Source organism: Phalaenopsis equestris, unplaced genomic scaffold (assembly GCF_001263595.1).
Source record: "Phalaenopsis equestris unplaced genomic scaffold, ASM126359v1 Scaffold000159, whole genome shotgun sequence".
Taxonomy (NCBI): domain Eukaryota; kingdom Viridiplantae; phylum Streptophyta; class Magnoliopsida; order Asparagales; family Orchidaceae; genus Phalaenopsis; species Phalaenopsis equestris.
In genome coordinates, this window is record NW_018164601.1 from 96,450 (window position 1) to 119,049 (window position 22,600).

The 22,600-nt window shown below is 36.4% G+C and overlaps 1 protein-coding gene across 2 annotated transcripts in view; it reads right to left on the reverse strand.

Annotated features, from left to right (window-relative positions):
* The window catches only part of LOC110021985 (DNA-directed RNA polymerase III subunit 2), a 171,106-nt gene that overhangs the window by 86,494 nt on the left and 62,012 nt on the right, over positions 1–22,600 (reverse strand). For both annotated transcript variants that reach the window (XM_020720733.1, XM_020720734.1), the window contains 5 exons: positions 15,440–15,478; positions 15,242–15,292; positions 15,048–15,146; positions 7,105–7,164; positions 6,918–7,010 (listed from right to left, as the gene is read on the reverse strand). In XM_020720733.1, coding sequence (XP_020576392.1) covers positions 6,918–7,010; positions 7,105–7,164; positions 15,048–15,146; positions 15,242–15,292; positions 15,440–15,478 — 342 coding nt within the window. The remainder of the gene's footprint in view (positions 1–6,917; positions 7,011–7,104; positions 7,165–15,047; positions 15,147–15,241; positions 15,293–15,439; positions 15,479–22,600) is intronic.

Genomic DNA, 22,600 nt, shown 5'->3' on the forward strand with positions numbered 1-22,600 from the left:
TGGGGTGCACTAACAGCATGTTCCTGCTTTTGACTATTGGTTTTAAACTGTGGGTGCAATCTGAAACATTTCTCTTGCGGGTGTCCAAACATCTTGCAGTGCTTGCAATAGTAAGGCTTTTATTCCATAATGATTTTTTGCTAATAACCTTTGTGAGCAGAACCAAACCAGACTTCTTCTACATCTGATAGTGTAATATCTCCTTCAATCAAAATCTTTGCAATAGAGAGTCTTGAGAAATAAATTATAGGTGTGTCTACCTGCAAAGGTTTTCCAAGGATAGTCCCAATTGCATATAAGATAGGTAGGTCAAAAAATTGAAACTTGAGTTCAGGTAATGAGAACCAGATATGCGCAATTGAGGGTTCTAGACTGGGATCAAAATCAGGGGTCCATTTGAGCAATTTCATATGATTTCCCTCGATTGTGATGATTTTTTTTTGAAAAAAACCTTGTGTAATCTTCTTCTATGCTTAGTTGTATCATAACATGTCTCCTGTCAAAAAGACTCACCTGCCAAGCCGCAACTAGTTTGAAATCTTTAAAAACATTCATGATAATCTCCATCTTAGGGCGACCTAATTGGAACTTTCCAACAAGTAAAAATTTGTATTTTCCTGCACGAGTTGAAATTTCAGCGTTAGAAACTGCTTTTTTCTCTACTTTTTTAATGAGATTGAAATCTCCATGTCCTGCAACAGAATCATGCTACATCTGCGGCAACATCCCAAATCTCCTATATATTTCTACACTTCAATTGGGATATCGTCAGTCCTACTGACTTTCCACCCTTGGTATTCTTTAAGGTTTCAACTTTTTTTTACTAATGCGACGGTAAAAATGAAACGCTTATTTGTGTTAACGATATTAAGATTTTTAAGGTCGATCATGTTTTCAGAAACTTCATTAAAAGTTTATCAAAACAACTCACCAGCTTTGTTGAATATCTTTGTCTAAGAAAAGCACATTTTGATTTTCATCTATAATACACTTTGTTTGAGTTAAATTTTCATTTTTCTTTTCTCTTTGTTTAATTAGTTTATACATATATATTTCACCCTCTTTAATATCTAATCTATCATAAAGATCAGTAAGCACAGAATGTTTAGCGTCACAAATTGTGCATAAAATAGTAAGAACAGAATGTTTAGCGTCACAAATTGTGCATAAAATATGTTGCAAATAAAAATGTTGCAGATAAAAAAAATTAATTAAAATATTTGGATTTGTAGTCACTCAATCTATGATTCTTAAAGTGAGATATTAAGGCGGTCATCCGTATTCCCAGCCTATTTTTTCAAAAAAATAACAAAACATATTAAAATATATTGCCATTTCATCAAAGATGTCATTCCATCAGAAAAGACCATCACTCCTCATGTCCCTAGTGAAGAATAATCAACATAATTCTTCGGAAGGTCTCTAAGAGCACCCAACTCTTCAATGTAACATATGGGGTTTTTATAGTTTACATGCGTCAACTTGAAAGGAAAGCTACTGCAACGAATTGGATTTATAACAATGAGGATATTTTATATTTAATTTTGATTTTGTTATGTAATATATTTCTTAAATGAGAATATAAATTGGTACTATTTTCGTTGTGTTTTGCAAATTGTATTTGCCAGTTTATAAGCACTAATTCCATAGAGAAAATGATACTGGTGTTAACCCAAACCACACTAGAAAAAGAAATATATTATTATTGAAATTCAAATGTAACAACGAAGACTTTTCATAACAAGAAAAAAACAAAAAAGCACAAAACACATAAACGACCCTCTAGGGTGAAAGCGAGAGGGGTGAGCGGGGGTGGAAATACATGACGGGAAGGGCTGCTACGATATTTGAGTCGTGGGGGCTTGGGAGCTGCTATTGGGGGGTTACAACAGGAAAGAGAAGAGTCGGCATTGGCGTTACTGCTGTGAGGAAGGGACGCAACAGTGACTTCTGCTGAATGGAGTGAAAATAGGTGACGAGAAAGGATGTTGTGATGCGAGAAGGGATTAGTGTGTTAGGGCGGGGAGGATAGCTATTGCAGATAACGACAGGGAGGGGAAAGGTTGGCTGACGACGAGTAGGTAAGAGGAACAAGGAAAGAAAACTATCCTTACGGGCGCGAGTTACAGTCGGAGCACCCCTTGAACCCTTGGAAAAGATCAATACCTCTGATAAGTTATAGCTGGAGAATTTTCTCTCCCTTGAATACAACTGTAAACGAGAAAACAACAGTTGCCAACAAGCTTAGACAAAAACTCCGCAAAAATTGAACCATAAAACAATAAGCAACATATTTATAACAAAATAGGTAGGAGTGGGGGAAAGAGGCGTAGTTCCCGCCCAATAGCTAGCCAACTGGTCTAGCCACCCTGCTGGACCGACACTCTGCTAAACTGATCGATTTAGTGTAGAAGCCCCGCATCAGAAAATATAAAAGATATTTCTTCATCTCAATAGTTTAAACAAAATCAAAAAAACTATTAGAGATCAAAGCCAACATTTAAGGATTAAATTATTCATTCAAAATTTACTTATTGCGGAACCCAAAAACTTCCACAGTGTCAAATCTAATTAATTAGAACGTGGATGATAGCAATCACTATTATTCATATTGTATCGGGACAATAACACTTAAGAATAGTTGAGCATCAAGATAAAAACATATACAAGCTTGTCAATGTATATAAAGTGACTAACTAGAGCACACTTAAACAAGTTGAAACATTAAAAGCACCTAAAAAAAGGAAAAAGAAAATAGCATCTACTGAAACAAAGGATTAACGACTTCCATAACATTCGTTGTATGCATCTAAATCAAAGTGTGTGTGTGTCTATATATATAGATATATATATATATATATATATATATATATATCATGGCTTCGTCTTTCTTCCGGCGAACCCTAGCAATTGTTACGGCTTCGCTGCCTCTTCTCCGACGCCGGCGACTTCGAGTTTCGCTCCTGATTTTTGTTTCATCTCCCTGACTCTTGCGATCTGCGATGCATCCTTCTCGTCTCAAGAGCTTTCCCTGCTCGGGAGTTCTCGGCTCTGCGGTCTCTCGTGAGTTCAACGGCTCCCGCTCATTCCTGTCTCGCGAGCAGCTCTTGCAGCTCATTCCCCGTCTCGGCTCTCTGTGGCTCCGCTGCAACGCGTCTCCCGGTGTTTCTCCTTTTGAGCTTCTTCGGTTTACGCTTCCCGTCTCGGCTTTGCGGCTCCTCTGCAGTGCGGCTCGCGGTGTTCTCCTTTTCAGTTTCTTCGGTCGACGCCACTTTTCCGTGTTTTCTTCTTAACGCAACACCTTTATTTTGAGGATGACTTCAAACAGATCGTATGCACCTGCCCTCACGGGTGTTCACGCCTCAAGCACACCAAAATCGCACTTCTTTCCCTCATTCGTTTGAGTGGGAGGAGGACATCAAGAAAACTAGTAGGAAGAATGGGAAGTTTGCCATCTTTTTTATAGAAGCTGAAAATATTCAACTTATTTTCTCCTGTCGTCTGAATTTGGTTGAGAAATTTCTCGTACTATTAGACGATAAACACATTCTTATTCAAATTAATAATGAAGAAAATTACACACGCTTATTTACTAGAAGAATGATTCTAGAAGAATGATTTGGATTGATAACAGAGTAATGAAGATTCTGAAATGGTCTGTGAATTTTGACCCACAGACGGAACCGCCAATTATTTTAGTTTGGATTCTCCTTCTTGGTCTGAAATTTAATTATTTTACTCAAAAAGTGTTGTATTCTATTGCCTCAGCTTATGGAGTCGTTCAAAACGGACATTCCTACTTTTAATTTTTTCCGTCCATCTGAAGTCAGAATATTTGTTGAAAGAGACATTACTTCTTCCGCTTATGAGGAAATTTGGTTGGGCACACAGCATCATGGACATTGACAGAAGATAGAGATTGAACATTTTGTTTCGTATTGTTCGAACTGTCGTATGTTTGGCCACTTCAGTTCTCAATGCCATCATCTACATCCCAACCTTAGACAAAAAAAAACAAAGTACTCCGCTAGAAACAGTGATTCAAATTCCTCCTGATCAGCTCCAAGTTATTGACACTATTGATCATCAAAATGATACACCTGAAGACATCACTATTCCCGCAAGCAATATATCAATTATTCAGTCTCCGCACATTGTTGTAGTTCTCCCGTCTTCGGAACCTCCTATCGTGGAGGCGAGGGAAATTCTTCAGACTCCGCCTGCCCTAGAACCTATCACTGATATTACAGGTGAAGATATATTTGCTGATATATCTGCTTCTTCACTACCGCCTCATCAGATCCAGAAAGATGTCAATGCTAATTAGACTCAGGGGGATCAAGATGTGCAACGTCCTACATCTGTCCGGCCATTTTTAGACCAATTCATTAATCAATTAAGTCAATCCTCGGATGAGGAATGACAGGTCTACACATCCAGGAGGAAGGAGAAAAATGGAGACATACTTGAGCTCAAAAATCTAATTGATGATACTTTGGTTACTTCGGGTAATGGTACACACCTTACCAATTTGTTAGTTGGCTCCCTTCCGATAACTAGAGGCAGAGGAAGAGCTAAAGTAGGACGTCCCTAGCACCTTTGCACCTGTTGGTGGATTTTCTATTTTTTTATCTTTATGTATCTTGGCTTCTTTGGATTTTTGTGTGTTGTATTGTGTGAGTTGGGTCTTCTTTTAGGTCATCTCATACAACATATCTATACCTTTTCCTCTTTAATATATATATATATATATCGTTAGGGTTTCGCTGCCTCTTCTCCGGCGCCGGCGCCTTCATGTTTCGCGCCTGATTTCTGTTTCATCTCTCTGGGTCTCGGGATCTGCGGCGCGTCCTTCCCGTCTCGCGAGCATCCCGGCTCGAGAGTTCTCAGCTCTACGGTCTCTCGCGAGTTCTGCGGCTCTTCCCGTCTCGCGAGCAGCTCTCGCTGCTTCTTCCCGTCCCGTCTTTTTGCGGCTCCTCTGCAGTGCGGCTCTCGGTGTTCTCTTTTTCAGCTTCTTCAGTATACGCTTACCGTCTTGGCTCTGCGGCTCCCAGGGGTTTCTAGAACACTGGAAGAACGCCACTTTTCTGTGTTTTCTTCTTAATGTCACATCTTTATTTTGAGGATGGCTTCAAATAGATCGTATGCAGCTGCCCTCACGGTTGTCCACGCCTCAGGTACACCTAAATCGTGCTCTTTCCTTCCTTCGTTTGAGTGGGCGGAGGATATAAAAAAATTTGGTAGGAAGAATGAGAAGTCTGCCGTTTTTTTTACATAAGCTGAAGGCGCATGCTTCCTCCTGTTGTCTGAATTTGGTTGGGAAATTTCTATATGATTATCTTAAAATAGAGCTTATTCGCAAGGAATTTAAACTTATGCACCTCGTTCGGGAGTGAAAAATTGGACTATTAGATAGTAGACACATTCTTATTCAAATGAGTAATGAAGAAGATTACACACGCTTATTTGCTAGAAGGATAATCTAGATTGATAACAGAACAAGTAAGATTCTGAAATGATCTCTGGATTTTGACCCACAAACGGAACCGTCAATCATTCCGGTTTGGATTAGCCTTCCTGGTCTGAAATTTCATTACTTTTCTCAAAAAGTTATTGTATTCTATTGCCTCAGCTTATGGTAAGTCACTCAAGACGGACATTCCTACTTTTAATCTTTCTCGTCCATCTGAAGCCAGAGTACTTGTTGAAAGAGACATTACTTCTTCTGCTTCTGAGAAAATATGATTGGTCACACAGCATCATGGATATTGGTAGAAGATAGAGAATTAGCCTTTTCTTTGTATTGTTTGAACTTTCGTATGCTCGGAAACTCCAGTTCTCAATGTCATCATCTACATCCCCACCTCAGACCAAAAAAACAAAGTGTTCCGCTAGAGGCAGTGATTCAAACTCATCCTGATCAGCTCCAACTTATTGACACTATCGATTATCAAAAGGATACAACTGAAGACGTCACTATTCCCGCAGACAATATATCAATCATTCAGTCTCCACACAATGTTGTAGCTCCCCATCTTCGGAACCTCCTATCGTGGAAGCAAGGGAGATTCTTCAGACTCCGTCTGCCCTAGAACCTATCACTGATATTACAAGTAAAAATACATCTGTTGTTTCACTACCGCCTCATCAAGTCAAGAAAGATGTCAATGCTACTATAACTCAGGGGGATCAAGATGTGCAACGTCCTACACCTGTCCGGCCACCTTTGGACCAATCCACTGATCAATTGAGTCAATTCTCGGATGAGGAATGACAGCTCCACACATATAGGAGAAAGAAGAAGGATGGAGACATACTTGAGCTCAGAAATCTGATGGATGATACTTTGGTTACTTCGGGTAATGGTACGCACCTTATAATGATACGCACCTTACCAATTTGTTATCTTCCGAGAACTAGAGAACTAGAGACAGAGGAAGAACTAAAGTGGGATGTCTCTAACACCTTTGCGCCTGTTGATGGATTCTTGGTTTTTTATCTTTATGTATATTTTCTTCTTTGGATTTTTGTATTATATTATGTGAGTTGGGCTTTCTTTTAGGTCATTTTATACAATCTATTTGTACCTTTTTCTCTTAAATATATTATCCCTTGGGCTTTAATATATATATATATTGTAAAGATGGTTGATGGCGGAACCGCCAACCACTGTTGGCTCGCCTAACCACTCGAGTATCATCCCCATACAGCGAACAACTCACCTGGGGGGGATTCGAACCCAAGTGCAGAGAGGACTTACACCGCCGAAACGGATGATCTACCAACTAAGCTGGGAACTCGGCGCTATATATATATATATATATATAGAGAGAGAGAGAGAGAGAGAGAGAGAGTTCATACAAAAAGTTTAAGAGTTACTTCTTGAAAGACAATTCAGATAACGTAATTTCACTTACATGTATAAAATCTAAAGGGCTAGATCGACTAGCTTTATCATATGCCTGCTCCATACGATTTGCAATTTGAGCATTCATACTCTTAAACAAGTCCTGGAAGAGAAGACAAAAACAAGGAAAAAAGTAGTACTATAACCGTTTACAATACTGGACATAGACATTTGAAGTAATTCCAAGAATGTATGACCTCAAAAAGTAAAGCTACAAGCTGTCCAGAGAGTTCCAATCTTTTGTTTCCCACATAGTCCTGCCATTTTAAATAATTATAATCCAAAAGTAAATTATAGCAAATTTAAGAAACACGAGCACTGATTATTTCTTTTTGCAAGATATAACAATGTCCAATCTAACTTCAAAATAAATAGAAAATACTACCACAGCCAACATATAATCGAACAAATTCTCAAAAAAATGAAATATTATTATGTCTAGTAATTTTTAACTGAATAAGGCAAGTTGCAGTGTGCCCACGGAGTAGTGAACGAGAAAAATTCGAAAGCATCAAGCAACTAAATAACATTAGAAACCAGAAACTATGATTTACAATTCAATTAGATAGGAAATCACATCAATCCAGAATCTATCAAATGAATAATATATTAAAAACAGAAAAATAAACAGACGCAGCATAATCTTCTTGGATTATTGTGGGCTATACTAATCTTCATTACTCATTCGAAAGCAGCAAGAAGTGTTATTTAATGAGACAAATCTGGGCGAATTTGAGGCGGACAGCAACCTTGCACAAATTTGGCAGTTATAGCAACTAGAAATAAGGAACCATTATAGAAGATTACAAGGTACCGACAACAATCAAATAAGAATAAGGCAGTTGTTACAATTCAGAAATAATTTAACTGCAGTCCAGCTGTAACACTACATGGAGGCGGACAGTTGCCCAAGCAAATGACCCCTACAACACAACCTAACTAAATAAATAAGGGTTGGCAGAATAGCCAACAAAACTGCCAGCTTTGCACCCATCAAAACTGCTGCCATAATGACTTGCCCACAAGGTTTCCAAAATCCTCCCCCAAGCCTATCAAAAACCTTGTTGACACACAGTTTTGGTGAACCGTTAAAACCATGCTCTTGGAGAATTTTTTAGACCATAAAAAGAATTCTTTATTTTTCATACTTGTCCTGTGATCGTATTCCTTCTAAATTCAAGTGGAAGTTTCATGTAAACTTGTTCATTGAAGACTTTCAGAAAAGAACTTGACATATAGTTAGAGAAAAGGAAAATTAAGGTAAGCAAATATGAAAAGTATAATAGTATCCGGGTCAACTCCATAGATTTTAGTGAATTATTTTGCAAAAAATCATGCCAAGTATCTTTCAATAGATCCATCAAATAGGTATTTAAGTATGAACGCCGATGCAACCATAGGGTTCCTAAGCATTTGTCAAAGTCCCAAGAGCCTCCATTTTATCCTCTAGATTCACTTTATTTTTATGAGAGATTCTTCTATGGTCTTTGAACATTCAACTTCTTCTAGATTGGAGAACCGATACCAAATAAACATGGGTTGGCAGAAACAACTAGCCCACCTGCTAGCTTTGCATCCAAAAAATTGCTACCATACGAGCTTGCCAATAAGGTCTCCAAGAAAAAAACAGTAGAAAATAATAAAAAAATCCAAAAAAAATTAGGTTGTTTATAAGATTTTAATAAATTTTAATAAGAATATGACAAAGTACAACAAAAATCAATGTGGTAAGTCGAGAAGGAAACGTGTTTATCAAGCATGCCCTGAGGGTATTGTGATGATGTATCTAGAAATAGTTTTCCGAGAAATGTGACTACCAAATTTCATAACCTTGGAGTTCCACAGCATCAAAATACTTTCCATTGTTACACCATACCCTCCTAGCCTAAAAAAAGTTTATCAGTGTTAGAAGATAAAAGAGATTCAACAGTAGGGTCAAGAAATAACTTATATTCCAAGGACACAACTGACATTTGCAAAAAAAGCAATGTGATTGAGCTATGATGGAACAGTGCCAGGGATTCAAAGCCATAAAATGACAGTTCCTGATCCAAGTGAGGTTAAATTAATGATAAATACAATGTTCCAATGTGTTTTCGTATCATGGATAAGCACAATGAGGTAATTTTGTTTATGTATTCACAAAAGATATACTCTCATAAGAGTTGTTGCTGAAGCAGATGAAAGTCAGGAAAATTAAGGCAAACATTAGATGAGGTCATTAGTAGCTGTTAGAAAGAAAAAAAAAAACTGTGTAAACACAATTTTAGTGGATGTACGTAATGTTAGTTACTACTATGGACTATCGAATTCCTTGTACATTTGACGAATTTAAAAGAACGGTGTAATAATCTAGTAGGGGCATACTTGGTAAATTTAAAGACAAGTGCATAAAATGTAGAGCTAACATCAGGTTAGTAAGCAATAAACAATGACAAAAAGAGACTAAGAAACAGTACAAAATGGCAATAGGAGTTTCTCGTACTAAGCCCAATGCAAAGTGCAAGGGCTACATTTTATTTCAATATGCGAAGCACAGCAACATATTTACTAACTAGAGAGATCATGAGTTTTACATCTGTAAGCAGAAACTTTCTTTTCATATTTACCAATTGAAATCGTATGTTACATATTAATAGACACTCCTCTACCTACAAATTAGGAATATACCTAATATAGAAAATATCTGAAGTTAAATCTCCTCTAATTAGGTTAGCTAATACATAAGCTTCCTAATATGCAAGCTACCAAACATTTAGCATTTTCCAAAATACACCCCCTCAAGTTGGAGCATAGATATTTATCATTGCCCAACTTGTTACAAATATAAGTGACGCTCGCTCTATTATGGGCCTTTTGTGAAGATATTTATTGGTTGTTCCCCGGTCCTTACATGAGCTATCAAAATAGTATTCTATTAAATCTTTTCACAAACAAAATGGCAATTAAACTCAATGTGCTTCATTCGTTCATAGAAGATAGTTTTTAAAGCAATATGAATTGCAACTTGGTTATCACACCACAATTTTATTAGAATGGACATCATAAAACCCATTTAGTCAAAAACTGGAAAATTCACATCAATTCACTCAAAGCTTGTGTCATTGCCTGATACTCAAATTCTGCATTGGATCCTGAGAGTATATTTTGTTTCATATTCTTCCATGAGACCAAATTACCACCCACAAAAACACAATATCTAATAAAGTATCTTTGATCAATATTGGAGCTTGCCTAATCAACATCGGAGAAGAATTCAATATTTTTATGTCCATGATCCTTATATAGAATCCTTTTTCCGTAAGCTTCATTGAGTTAACATAGTATCTATTCCGGAGCTAACCAGTGATGGACTATGGGGAAAGAAATGAACTGACTTATAGTACTAACTGAAAATGCAATGTTAGGACAAGTCACTGTGAGGTAGTTTAATTTCCCAACTAACTTCCCATATCGTTCAAGAACATTAAAAAGCTCTCCATCCCTAGTAAGATGTTGATTATGAACTATCGAAGTACTACATGATTTGGCCTCTACTTTCCCTGTTTCAGCTAAGAGATCCAAAACATATTTTTGTTGAGTCATCTCTAGTAAGTTGTTGATTATGAACTATCGAAGTACTGCATGATTTGGCCTCTACTTTCCCTATTTCAGCTAAGAGATCCAAAACATATTTTTGTTGAGATAGAATGATACCCGTCCTACTCTTTGATGCCTCAATCCCCAAGTACTTCCAACAACGCAAATCTTTAGTGTTGGACAAATTTTAAAGAAATAATTTCAATGATAAGATTCTCTAGACATCACTTCTAGTAATAATAATGTCATCGACATAAACTACCAATAGAATGATTCCTGAGGCTGATTATTTATAGAATACAGTGCACTCACTTTTACTTTTCTGCATTCCAAACCCTTCTGCTGCTTATCTAAGTTTTCCACACTATGCTTGAGAGCTTTGCTTCAATGCATATAGGGACTTCCAAAGATGAAATTACTTTTCTTGACTCCTTAATATCAGAGTTAACTTAAAAAACAACAGAATGTGAGTAATATTGTTGAAATTTTAAAGGATTCACAACAAAGGTTCTTAAAACAGAAATAAAAAAGCACAAACGAGCCCCTAGGGTGAGAACGAGAAGTATTTCACCTTGTTGGACAACTGGTGGAAGTTGGATTAGGAGGCCGCGCAACAATTAAAGTGTCGGAAGGGGTGGCGGCATTAGTTTGAAGGTACAAGAAGAACTGGCAGAGGCGGATGGGGGTGTCGAATGGAAGGAAGCAGTTTGAGGTTTAGGCGGGGTTGGCAATAACAAGGGGGAGTGCAGGAAGGTTTGGAGTTTAGGATCGAGCATATTGTGTAATAAGAAAGCACTGCTTAAACTTAAGGAAAAATTTGATAAGATGATGGTGAGACCCGCAATGTTTTATGGTGCAGAATGTTGGCCTGTAAAAGAGAAGCTTAAATTAAGTGTTGTTGAGATGAGAATGCTCCAGTAGATGATTGGCTTTTCGCTTAGAGATAAAATGTGAAATGAATATATTCGTGAAAAGGGTTGGAATAACTCCAGTGGCAGACAAGATTAGAAAGTCTCGCGTTAGATGATTCGGTCACATTAAACATAAACCATCTGATGACCAAGTTAGGAGAGTAGATGTTAAAATTTGCTTATGTTAAGAACGGTAGAGGCAGACCTAAAAAGACTTGGGCAAGTCATATAAACAAATGATTTTAATTTATTAGAATTAAATGTAAATATGACACTCAATAAGATACTTAGTTGAATAAAGGCTTAATTTTTTTGTAAATATTAGAGAAAATTATTAAGTATTTTAAAATTTAAATGTAAATATTGCAAATTATTGAAATTAGTAGTCCACAATAATATCAATTGAACATTACTAATAGTGTATATATTATGAAACTTTAATCAAATAATAATTTATTTAAAATATAAGTATAAGAGAAGACCTTGACCGAATGGCAATACAATGATTATTTTGTAAATGCTTTCATAGTGAAGATTGATTTTAATTATATTTAATTTGCTTTAATGAATGATTAAAAGTGAAAAAACTCCTTATATGTATAATTACCTAAGATTGTCATACGAAATTAGAATTAAGGGTAACATTATCAATTAATGGGTTGTACTGAATGATTGATTTGTATGTAATTCTAACAAATGTAATAACTAGTAGAATTAGAAATTTAGTGTGGACAAATCAGGATAAAAAAGTAATAAGTTCTAATTAATCTAAGTGTAAAATATTATTTAATTTTTATAAATTTTCTAAATATAAATATCTTGAAGGTCAACATTCTCAATTTAAATTGATTGTAAAGAACAAACTATGTTAGTACCGCTTAGACTGAAAGGAAAATTTTATAAGATGGTGGTGAGACCTGCAATGCTCTATGACGCTGAATGTTGGCCTTTAAAAGAAAAGCATAATACCATGTTAGGTGTTGCTGAGATGAGAATGATTAGGTGGATGAGTGGCTTTACACTTAGAGACAAAATGAGAAATGAATATATCCGTGATAGGGTTGGTGTTGCTCCAATGACTAACAAAATTAAAGAGAGTCGTCTTAGATGGTTTGGTCACATTAAACTTCGACCATCTGATGATCTGATTAGGAGAGTAGATGCTTTAGATTCGACTTATGTTAAGAAAGGTAGATGTAGTCCTAGGAAGACGTGGGCCTATTGTATAAAAAAAGATCTTAATTTATTAGAACTAAATGAAAATATGACACTTAATAGGACACAATGGAGAAAAATGATTCATGTAGCCGACCCCACGTAGTGGGATTAAGGCTTTGTTGTTGTTGTTGTTGTTGTTGTAAAGAACAAACTATCATTAAATAAGTCAAAATAATAATAATAATCATAATTATCTCAAAAGATATTGTAAGATAAGTTTAGGAGAAATTTAAATGCATTTTTCTCTATCTCATATATAAATTGGTAATGATTTATAAGATTGATTATTTGAAAAAGCAAGGAAAATTCTTAAAGAGAAGTATTTGCACTATTAATGTGGGTAATTATATTTCTAAATTTTAGTATTATTTCATTAATCTTATGCATTTAATTACTATGTTTTCAACTCAAGTTCCTATTGATGCCTTCTGATGATTCTCTTTTTCTTACTGTTGATCTATCATGTTGTAAGAATGAAACATGCATTAGTATTACTTTATGAATGCATATACAATAGTTTCTTTCAAAAAAATATCTTAGTGTAATATAGAATCAAAATGTTTGTTATAACAAACGAAAATGAAAAGACTTTAAATGGATGACTTACATGTACATGTTGAAACACATAATTCACTCCCTTATTCTACCTGAAGATGTCAATATATCTACGTGCATAGATGTCTTCCATCTCAAACAATCATGAAATTAAGATTATAGAAAACCATGATAATGGGGAGTATTGACTAGGAGTGAGTAGGTGTATTTCTATCCCAAATAGTAGTAGGCATATTCTATTTTCCAATGTGTCGATAGATATGTATCGGCCAAGGAAACAAGAGAGTTAAATCTATAAGTATATAGGATAAATTTTAACCTGATATGCATTTAAGAAAGAACCAGACAAACAACAAAACAAAAGTTTTATGATCAACTTGGCTATCTTTGATGGGGAGATCCTAACATCAGCAACACCCATTTCATCTTGCCACTGCTCTGCTTGTCAAACAAAGATGCAAGTTTAGCAGTCATAGAAATTTAGTTGGAACCATGCTTTATATGGGCTTTAAAATAACAAACTAGGACCTTACAAAGTTTCAATTTTGTACCTATAAAATTATTTTTTTGAAATAACAAGTCAAGGATATGTAATATAAATTGGGCATTAGCCTAAAGGTTCATATTTGAGCTCTAAACAATACAACAACAACACTAACAAAGCCTTAATCCCACTAAGTGGGATCGGCTACATGAATCCTTTTTCTCCATTGAGTCCTATTTAGTGTCATATTTTCATTTAGTTCAAATAATTTAAGATCATTTTTTATACAATAAGCCCAAGTCTTCCTAGGTCTACCCATGCCTTTCTTAACATAAATCGAATCTAAAACATCTACTCTCCTAATCGGATCATGTTAGGCGCTTAATGTGACCAAACCATCTAAGACGACTTTCTCTAATTTTGTTTGTCGCAAAAGCTACACCAACCCTATCACGGAGATATTCATTTTGCATTTTGTCTCTAAGTGTAAAGCCATTGTATGTCTCTAAGTGTAAAGCCATTCATCCACCTAATCATTCTCATCTCGGCAACACTTAATTTATCATCATGCTCCTCTTTTAAAGGCCAAAATTCAACGCCATAGAGCATTGCAGGTCTCACAACCGCTTTATAAAATTTTCCTTTTAGTCTTAGCGGTATTTTTCTATCACATAAAAGGCCCGAAGCATTCCTCCACTTCAACCAACCAGCTTGAATTCTACTATTATATCCCCATCTATATCACCATCGTTTTAAACAACATTCCCAAGATATCTAAATCGTTCACACCTTTTAATAATTTGATCACCCAAAGTTACGCTTCTGACACTTCTAGTTACGCTTCTGACAGTAGAGCTACTACTACTAAAATTACATTGCATTTATTCAGTTATAGCTCTACTCAAAAGAAGGCCTTTAGACTCCAATGCAGACCTCCATAATTCAAGTTTTTTCTGGGCTTTTTTCTCTCATCATGTCCACGAGAAGGATATCATCGGCAAAAAGCATCTGAGCTCTAAACAACAAGGTCACAAATTTAATCCCTACTACTCGCACCATTGCTCCCTTTTTAATCTTGCATGGCATTTGGTTCTAGTAACAAAGGCTTATCCCATTCAATAACTCCTTATAAAATAAAATATAGATCCTATGCCCTGTTTATAAAATAAACGTGCCCTGTTTATAAAATAAACATAAGAGGTTTTATCCTTTAAAAAAAAGTCCAAGGATGTGCCACTTCAATATCTCAAAGTCTACATACATCATACTTCAAAAAAAAAAAATCCCAGCTAGTTGTACGGTAAGTTTCTAATTTGATGAAATGCGGGAAATTTTGAGAATAGCATAAGAGAGAAAACTTGACAATTAACAACCTCCGCATTATGTTGATTACCTTATCATCAAAAGTGTCAACATTTAGTACTGCATCCATCATCCTCCTCAACATCACAGCAGTATAGATCCATTTTGGCCGAAAATTCCCATCCTTAACCTGCAAAATATGGATAAGTCTATACAAATAACAACTACTTTAAAATCATAATGAAGGGGAAAAAAAGAGAGGAGAAAGACAACTAAAAAACTTACAGGGACATGCGCAAGAAACACATTGATAAGAATTTTCCTCACTTGATCATCCTTCACCATACAAAAATAGAAAACCATCCAAGAATTAAAATCTTTACAAAAGAAAAAAAATACCAACAAGCAAAAATCAAATTAATATGACATGCAGTCCTATACTGGTAAGATTACAGGGAGGTACTTTTGTTAGTATCATCATACCTTATTTATTCCAGATCTTAGTGAACCGAGATTTGCCAACTGCAAATGCAAAGTGAACCAAACAAATGGAAATAATGTCACCTCACATAATGAATATCTAAAAGTTAACAAGCACGCAATGAAGTACATACATTATAAATAATTGCACAGCCTCATTAAACAGACTAAACTTGAAACAATCTTGATTACCAGTCCCAAAATTCTGATTGATTAGCAATCTCCATTGAATAATAAGAAAAGTGGGGAATGAAAAGGCATTGAATAAACTTCCGTAAATGAAAGAAAATTCAATATAATGGGATCTAAATTACAGGAGAAATGTGAAGAAAACCTAAAGGTTGTGAAGTCAAGTCAATCAACCAGCATTGAATATAAATATGGAACTTAGTAATGTAAATATATATAATCTAATGATTTGGGATCATGGAAGAACTGTGGGCAAGCATAGGATAGTACCGAGAGAGTTGATATTATGGATATTAGAGAGAAGGAAAGGGAGCATGATCACTTTGCACAATAAATTTTCCCCAAAACAATGAGGAGCATGACCAATGCTTTAGGGTGAATGCTCTAACAAATATCGTACCCTAAAGACTCAACCACGGCCCCAACCATAATAACAATCAACAGGAACCCCTAACACATTTAGTTATAATCATGGGAGTAAGCGCATCAAAAAATGTGCCTTAAAATTTAAGATGAACCCGCCAAAACATGCAAGCATTTCTCATTCTTCCATTAGCATAAATTTGCAACAAGTTCTCTATTACATTAAATGTAGGACTACCAAGTGATACCAATGCTCCCAAAGCCAGAAAAAATGGAAAAAACTTAGCCAAGGTTTTATAGCCACAGTACCGACAATTAAAATACTCATAGGAATCAAAAGCATGACTCTAAAGTCGAGTTAAGCCAACACAATGTCCTTACCACCCAGCACTACAAACTCTCAGAAAATGATAAGTGCACAACCAAGGCTTTAAAACCAGCAGTAGTGCTAGGGCATCTAGAAGGTAATTTGGAAGTGGATTTAGAGGTGAGGTAGTTGTGGAATAACGAAAGAACAAAATATTCGAGGTCAACGGAGTTTAGAAGGAGAAATGCATCATTCAGTAGCTACCCCACAGCAAACAGCAAAGGAAACTCCAAATCAGTGACTTTCGGGGAGCAAGGAAGTGCCACCACTAATTCCTAAGAAAGAAATAGATACACTACTTGGAAAATGAAAAGGTTACAACACTCCAAAAAGCCCAAATTATTCCGAAGAGAAGAAATCGAAGAAAAGTCAAATTCATAAAATTAGCAAAACAATATCCAAATAACCTATTACAACATATACAGGTCCCCTAATAGAAGATACATAATTGAAAAATAGGAGTATAGGAAATAACTAGAAAGAAAGAAACAAAAAGAGAAACTTACCAAAAATAGGAAAAAATAAAAAAAGATTAATTGAGCCTATTAATCTTGCAATCACGAGATCCGCAAGTTGGGGACCAGCGGAACCACAACACTGGTGAAAGTAGGATAGCGGATCCTGAGTGGGACGCTCCCGCAATATTCTACTCTGCTAGCAGCGGCTTTGCCTTCACTCTGGAGGGTTATGGAATTTATCTACTATCATAATAAAGTCATCATCTTGATGTATCGGATACAATCCCACTACAAAATATATGCTCACATATAATTATGCAGCTCTAAAACACATGTCATTCCAAAGCATGTCCTCATAGAATAATAGACATCCTTCTTTAGCACAATCAAAAATGGAGTTGCATTTCAGCTAATACTCGCACGAACCAAATCTCTAACCATCAAACGTGTAATATGTTTTTACAACTTCTCATACTTAGCTAGTTTCATTGCATAGGCGAGTTGGTTTGGCGAAAAAAATCCTAGTATTAGGCCTATGACATGTCGAATCTCTCTCAGTGTAATCACTCAAGAGAAATTATCAGTTAAGGCATATGATTACTCACTTAATAGGAGTTGTCACTTTTCTCTCCTTGGACTCAGTATCTTCCTTTCAAGAATGTTAATCTTGTTGAGCTCAACTTGAATCACTAATAGCTTTTCCTCATAGGCTAAGAAATTGAGACTCCTCTTTTGCGTCTTCATCCTCTCATGTGTCACTATCCATTTCTTCAATTGTTCCCTACTCGATGAAAGAAATCACCCTCCTATTTGGGCAATCAAATGTCACATGGTCAAATCATGACATTTGAAGTAATTATTGGCGATGTTGTCTTTGAAAGTACTGACAGCATTCACCTTTTCTCCACTCAGTACGAGCTTATCCTCTTGTTGCGTCGGCTTAGGCGTTCCACTGGGTGTACCCTTATTGTTTGATCAGAGGGTTGAATTTTGTTTGAAGAGTGGTATAGACCCGATGTTGCAATGTTCCCTCTTTGCCCTCATTGCTAGGGTATGGACATCTTATAATGTCCAATAAGTTGCAACAGTACCATGTTGTTAATGAATAATCTCAATCCCCCATATATTGAGTTATGGTGCTCTCCTCGGCTTCACTAGCTCACATTTCAACATAAGTTACTCGAACTCAACTATGTACTCCTCTATTTAGAGATCATACAGTTGCAAGTGATGAACTCTTAGAAACATGTCCCGTTAGTAGTATAAGGGAAGATGTTTACGTTGCATCTCCTTTTTTATCTTAGACCGGGTTGTGATTTTATTTTTCTGCACTTGTTGACATAGCTATTTTAAGATTTTCTATCATAGAGATGCACTCTTTTATAACTTGATGATGACTAGCTCTACAATTATGTTTGGTGGAACGTCCTTGTACCCAAAGACGTGTTTTACTGTCTAGAGACACTTGATAAATTCACCCAGATCCATGCAACCGTCAAAATATTGCAAGTTAATTTTCACTCCAACATCACGGCTTCTCTCATATTTAATACTAAACATAACTTCTAATGTTTTTTCGCTTGAAACTTCTTAGTGAAAGGGATTCACTTTCTCATTTTAATCTTATTGGATTTTCTCCTCTCAATGGCAGTAAAAAGCTCTGCTGCAGTTAGAAGATCTCTCTTTACATTTCTTCTATAGTGAACTTCTAAACACCTATTTACAGATTTCTCCAAGGCGATATTGTGTCATTTTCTCTTAATCAAAATCTCGATGAGTGTAGGATTGTAGAAAAAATGTTGGTCAAAATTTAAGTTTGGGGGGTAAGTGTCGGGCCAAATTTATAATGAAGGTAGAAATATTGAAATTTTAAATGAGTTTAGAACTAGGAATTGCAATAGGAATAGTTAGGGTATGGTAAGAAAAAATTTTGAGTAAAAGGATGAATGAATATTTTTGTTTTGGAGCAAAGAAGATAAAATCTCTTAAAGTTTGGGGTTTGTCGATGCCTGATACCAAAAGATACCGTTCTAGAGCTCCTATTGTAATACCAAAATTTGGGACAATTTCAGGTTAAATTTCATAAATCTAATATATATATAATATACGAAATGATCACGGGAGCTCTGCTAGGGTTTGGAGCTGCAGGCGATTTCGTGGCGACTCGGAGATGCTAACGACTGCACGATCTCGATGGCACCCCCTGGTGAGATCCTTCCGGTTTTTTGGTTTTGGCTTTCCCCTCGCTCTCGATTTTCATCTCTCGTCCTCTCCTTCTTTTTACGGTCATGGCTAAGACATGCTGGGGTCACTGCGGGAATTTCTTCATCTGGGTCTCCTCCGAAGTTTGCCTTCCCTTCTTCTTTTAATGAATCGCTTGTTCTTGGAGGTGAATATAGTTTCATTAAATCTCAAGGCCGTAAGGGGGGCAAAAATGCGCTCTTTCTCTCCGACTCTGAGAACACTATTCTCGCCTCTGCTTGTAGTTTTCATTTAGTTGGTAAATTCCTTTATGGTCTCCCGAAGTATGATTTTTTGATGAAAAACTTTGAGTTGTTGAAATTATCGGGAGTGCGGAAGATCGGGGCCTTAGATAGCTGACATATTCTGATACAAATTTCTAATGAAGATGATTACGCTAAGCTTTTCGCCCGTAGAACTGTCCATTTTGGTGATGTTTGGATGAAGGTCCTTAAATGGACAACCGACCAAAACCGAGCTTCTTATTATTCTTGTTTGGCTTAAACTTTCTGGTCTGAAAGTGCATCTGTTCAATCATGAAATTTTATTTTTAATTGTTGTCATGTGCGGAAAGCTTTTAATGCTTGATGCTCATACTTTCAATCTAACAAGACCCTCGGTTGCTAGAATATTAATAGAAAGGGATGTCATCTTACCTCCTCCGGAGGAGATTTGGATAGGCTCTAGTAATACTGGTTACTGGCAGTCGGTTTTGCTTGAAAAGCATCCATATTACTGTATGCATTGCAGCATGTTTGGTCATGATTCTGATCATTGTTTTCATTTACATCCTGAATTAAGAAAGTTTCCTACCACTCGACCGCTCCCTGGTGAGCAGAAATCTGCTCTTCCTACTTCCTCCCAACCATCTATGCAGGCTGCTGATGCTGTCATGGTTTTGGTTGACCCTCTAACCGTGGATGTTGCAGCTGTAGGGGGTTTGAATGATTTGCCTGCTCCCTCTTTAGATGCTACCAGGGTGCCTCCTCCTGTTAGTGTGGAAGCTGAAGTGGCTCATGTGTCTTTTCCCGTGGATGTTACAATTGGTAATTTTGTTGAACCCTCTGTTTTCCGTGAACTTCAAACCGAGCCCTCCACTCACATACTTATTGTATCACCCAATCAAACTGAAACTGTTGATCCCGCTCAGCCTTCAACTACTAGGGTTACTTCTTCACAACAAGACACATCATAATTAGTTGTTTATGCCTTAGAATCTGAATGGCAAATTCAAAGATATAGCAGAAAACGAGGTAGAAGGAAATCTGAACTTCTAAAATTGACACAATCAAATATTACTGATGTCACTTATCACTCAGAAGGTGAGCACTTGCACCTACCCCCTAGGATTGCTAGGTGGGAGGGTGTCATGGGCCATAATGTTTAATGTTTTGGTGTGGAACAATAGAGGAGTGACGGACACTCACTCCTTTAATCGTTTAAAGCATTTATGTAGGGTCCATAAACCTAGTATTCTTGTTCTTTTGGAGCCTGTTGTTTTGATTCATAAGGAAAACATCATTAATAAGCTCAAGGGTTATTTGCATATCTGCAAATGTGAACAACAAAATTTGGCTATTTTGGCAGAAGGATATCACTGTTAATATCATTGATGACAATGTGCAATATGTTCTCATTCAATATCAATTTGGAATATTTTCTGGTTGCGCTACATTTATTTATGCCAGCTCTCTTTTAAGGGATAAATTCCTCCTTTGGCAACAACTTACTCATATGGGGGCTGTCATTACTGATAATTGGTTCGTTGGAGGTGATGTAAATATGATTATGTAGCCTACAGAGAGATAGGGTGGTGCTAAGGTTGACACAAGTCTTATAAATCATTTCTATGAACACATTGAGGAAGATGGCCTTTATGACTTAGGTTTTTTTGGCCCTCCTTATACTTGTCAAAGAGGTTTTCTTATGCAACGTTTGGACAGATTTTTGGAAAACTCTCAGTTTTTGAGCTACTACAATATTATACAGGTCAAACATTTGATCATGCTGCTTCGGATCACAATCCTATTTTGCTTACTTTAGCTTTTCATTCCAAACCTTCTCGCTATCATTCTAAATTTCTTAATGTTTGGGCTGCTCACACCACTTTCATTGACTTGATTAAGCAGGCTTAGGTTTCTAGAGGAAAATTTCTAGAGAAAGTGGGAATCCTTGACTTACTTTGTGGCAACTACATAAGAATGTAGTTTTTCATTTAAAGAGATGGAACATTGACACTTTTGGTAATGTTCACTCTAGGGTTCTAAAGGCCCAACAGGAGGTGGATTCTTTAGAAGCTCAGGTGATTGCTACTCCCGATCTCATGTCTAAACTAGCAGATGTTCATCACACTCTTTTAGAGGAAATTTCTATTGAGGAGAATTTCCTTAAACAGAAAGCTTGTGATAATCATTTCAAGAATGGTGACAGAAACACCAAATATTTTCATGCTACTATCAAACATCGTCGTAACATAAATACCATCATCAAGATTGTCACTGAAGAGGGCTTTGTTCTCATTGATATTGATCAAATTGGTTCTAATGCAGTTGATTATTTTTCTTCTCTTTATGCTGATACTCCACCTGTCACTGATATTATTTCTGATTTTTTTGAGGACCAGAGAGATATGATTTCCAATCTCTCTTTGTCTGACCCCTTATTGAGTTGGAAATTTTCAATGCCCTTAAAGATATTAGCTCACAGAAGGCTCCTGGCCCCGATGGTTTCACCTCCACTTTTTATATTTCATGTTGGAGGATTATTAAGAATGATGTAATATTGGCTATTCAAAGCTTTTTCCAGGGAGTTGACCCTATAAAGTATTTCTCTGTTGCTTTGATTGTTCTCATCCCTAAGTTTAATACAAAATCACACTGGAAAGATTTTAGGCACATATCACTAACCTCGGTTGTCTCTAAAATTATCAGCAAAGTGATTGTGGCGCGTCACCAACCTCTCCTTCCTTCTCTTATTTTTCCTCAACAATCGGCCTTCATTAAAGGTCGTGACATTTCTGATAATATTCTACTGGCACAGGAAATTTTACAGGATCTTGATAAAAATTGCAAGGGTGGCAATCTGGTTATCAAGCTTGATATCAAAAAAGCCTTTGATACCTTAAATTGGGATTTCATCATCAACTTTCTAAAAGCTGGGGGTTTCAATACAAGTTTCTGCTCTTTGATTAAAAGATGGATTGCCAACAAATATAATTTTGCCTTAGTTAATGGAAACTCTTATGGTTTTTTCACTGCTTCTCGGGGTATCAAATAGGCAGACCCTCTTTCTCCTATTATTTTTATTTTAGCTTTTGATTATTTTTCTAGGATGCTTAAATGTTTCCAATTCTCACATCCCCATGCTCAGTTTTCCCACAAAGCCAAAATGACGATCTCCCACCTTGCTTATGCTGATGACGCTATTATTTTTTCTAATGCTTCTAAACCTGCCATAAAACAAGTGATGGGGTTTCTACAGGATTTCCAAAACTGCTCTGGTCTTTGTTTCAATAGTGACAAATGTCAGATATTTTTTGGCAAGCAG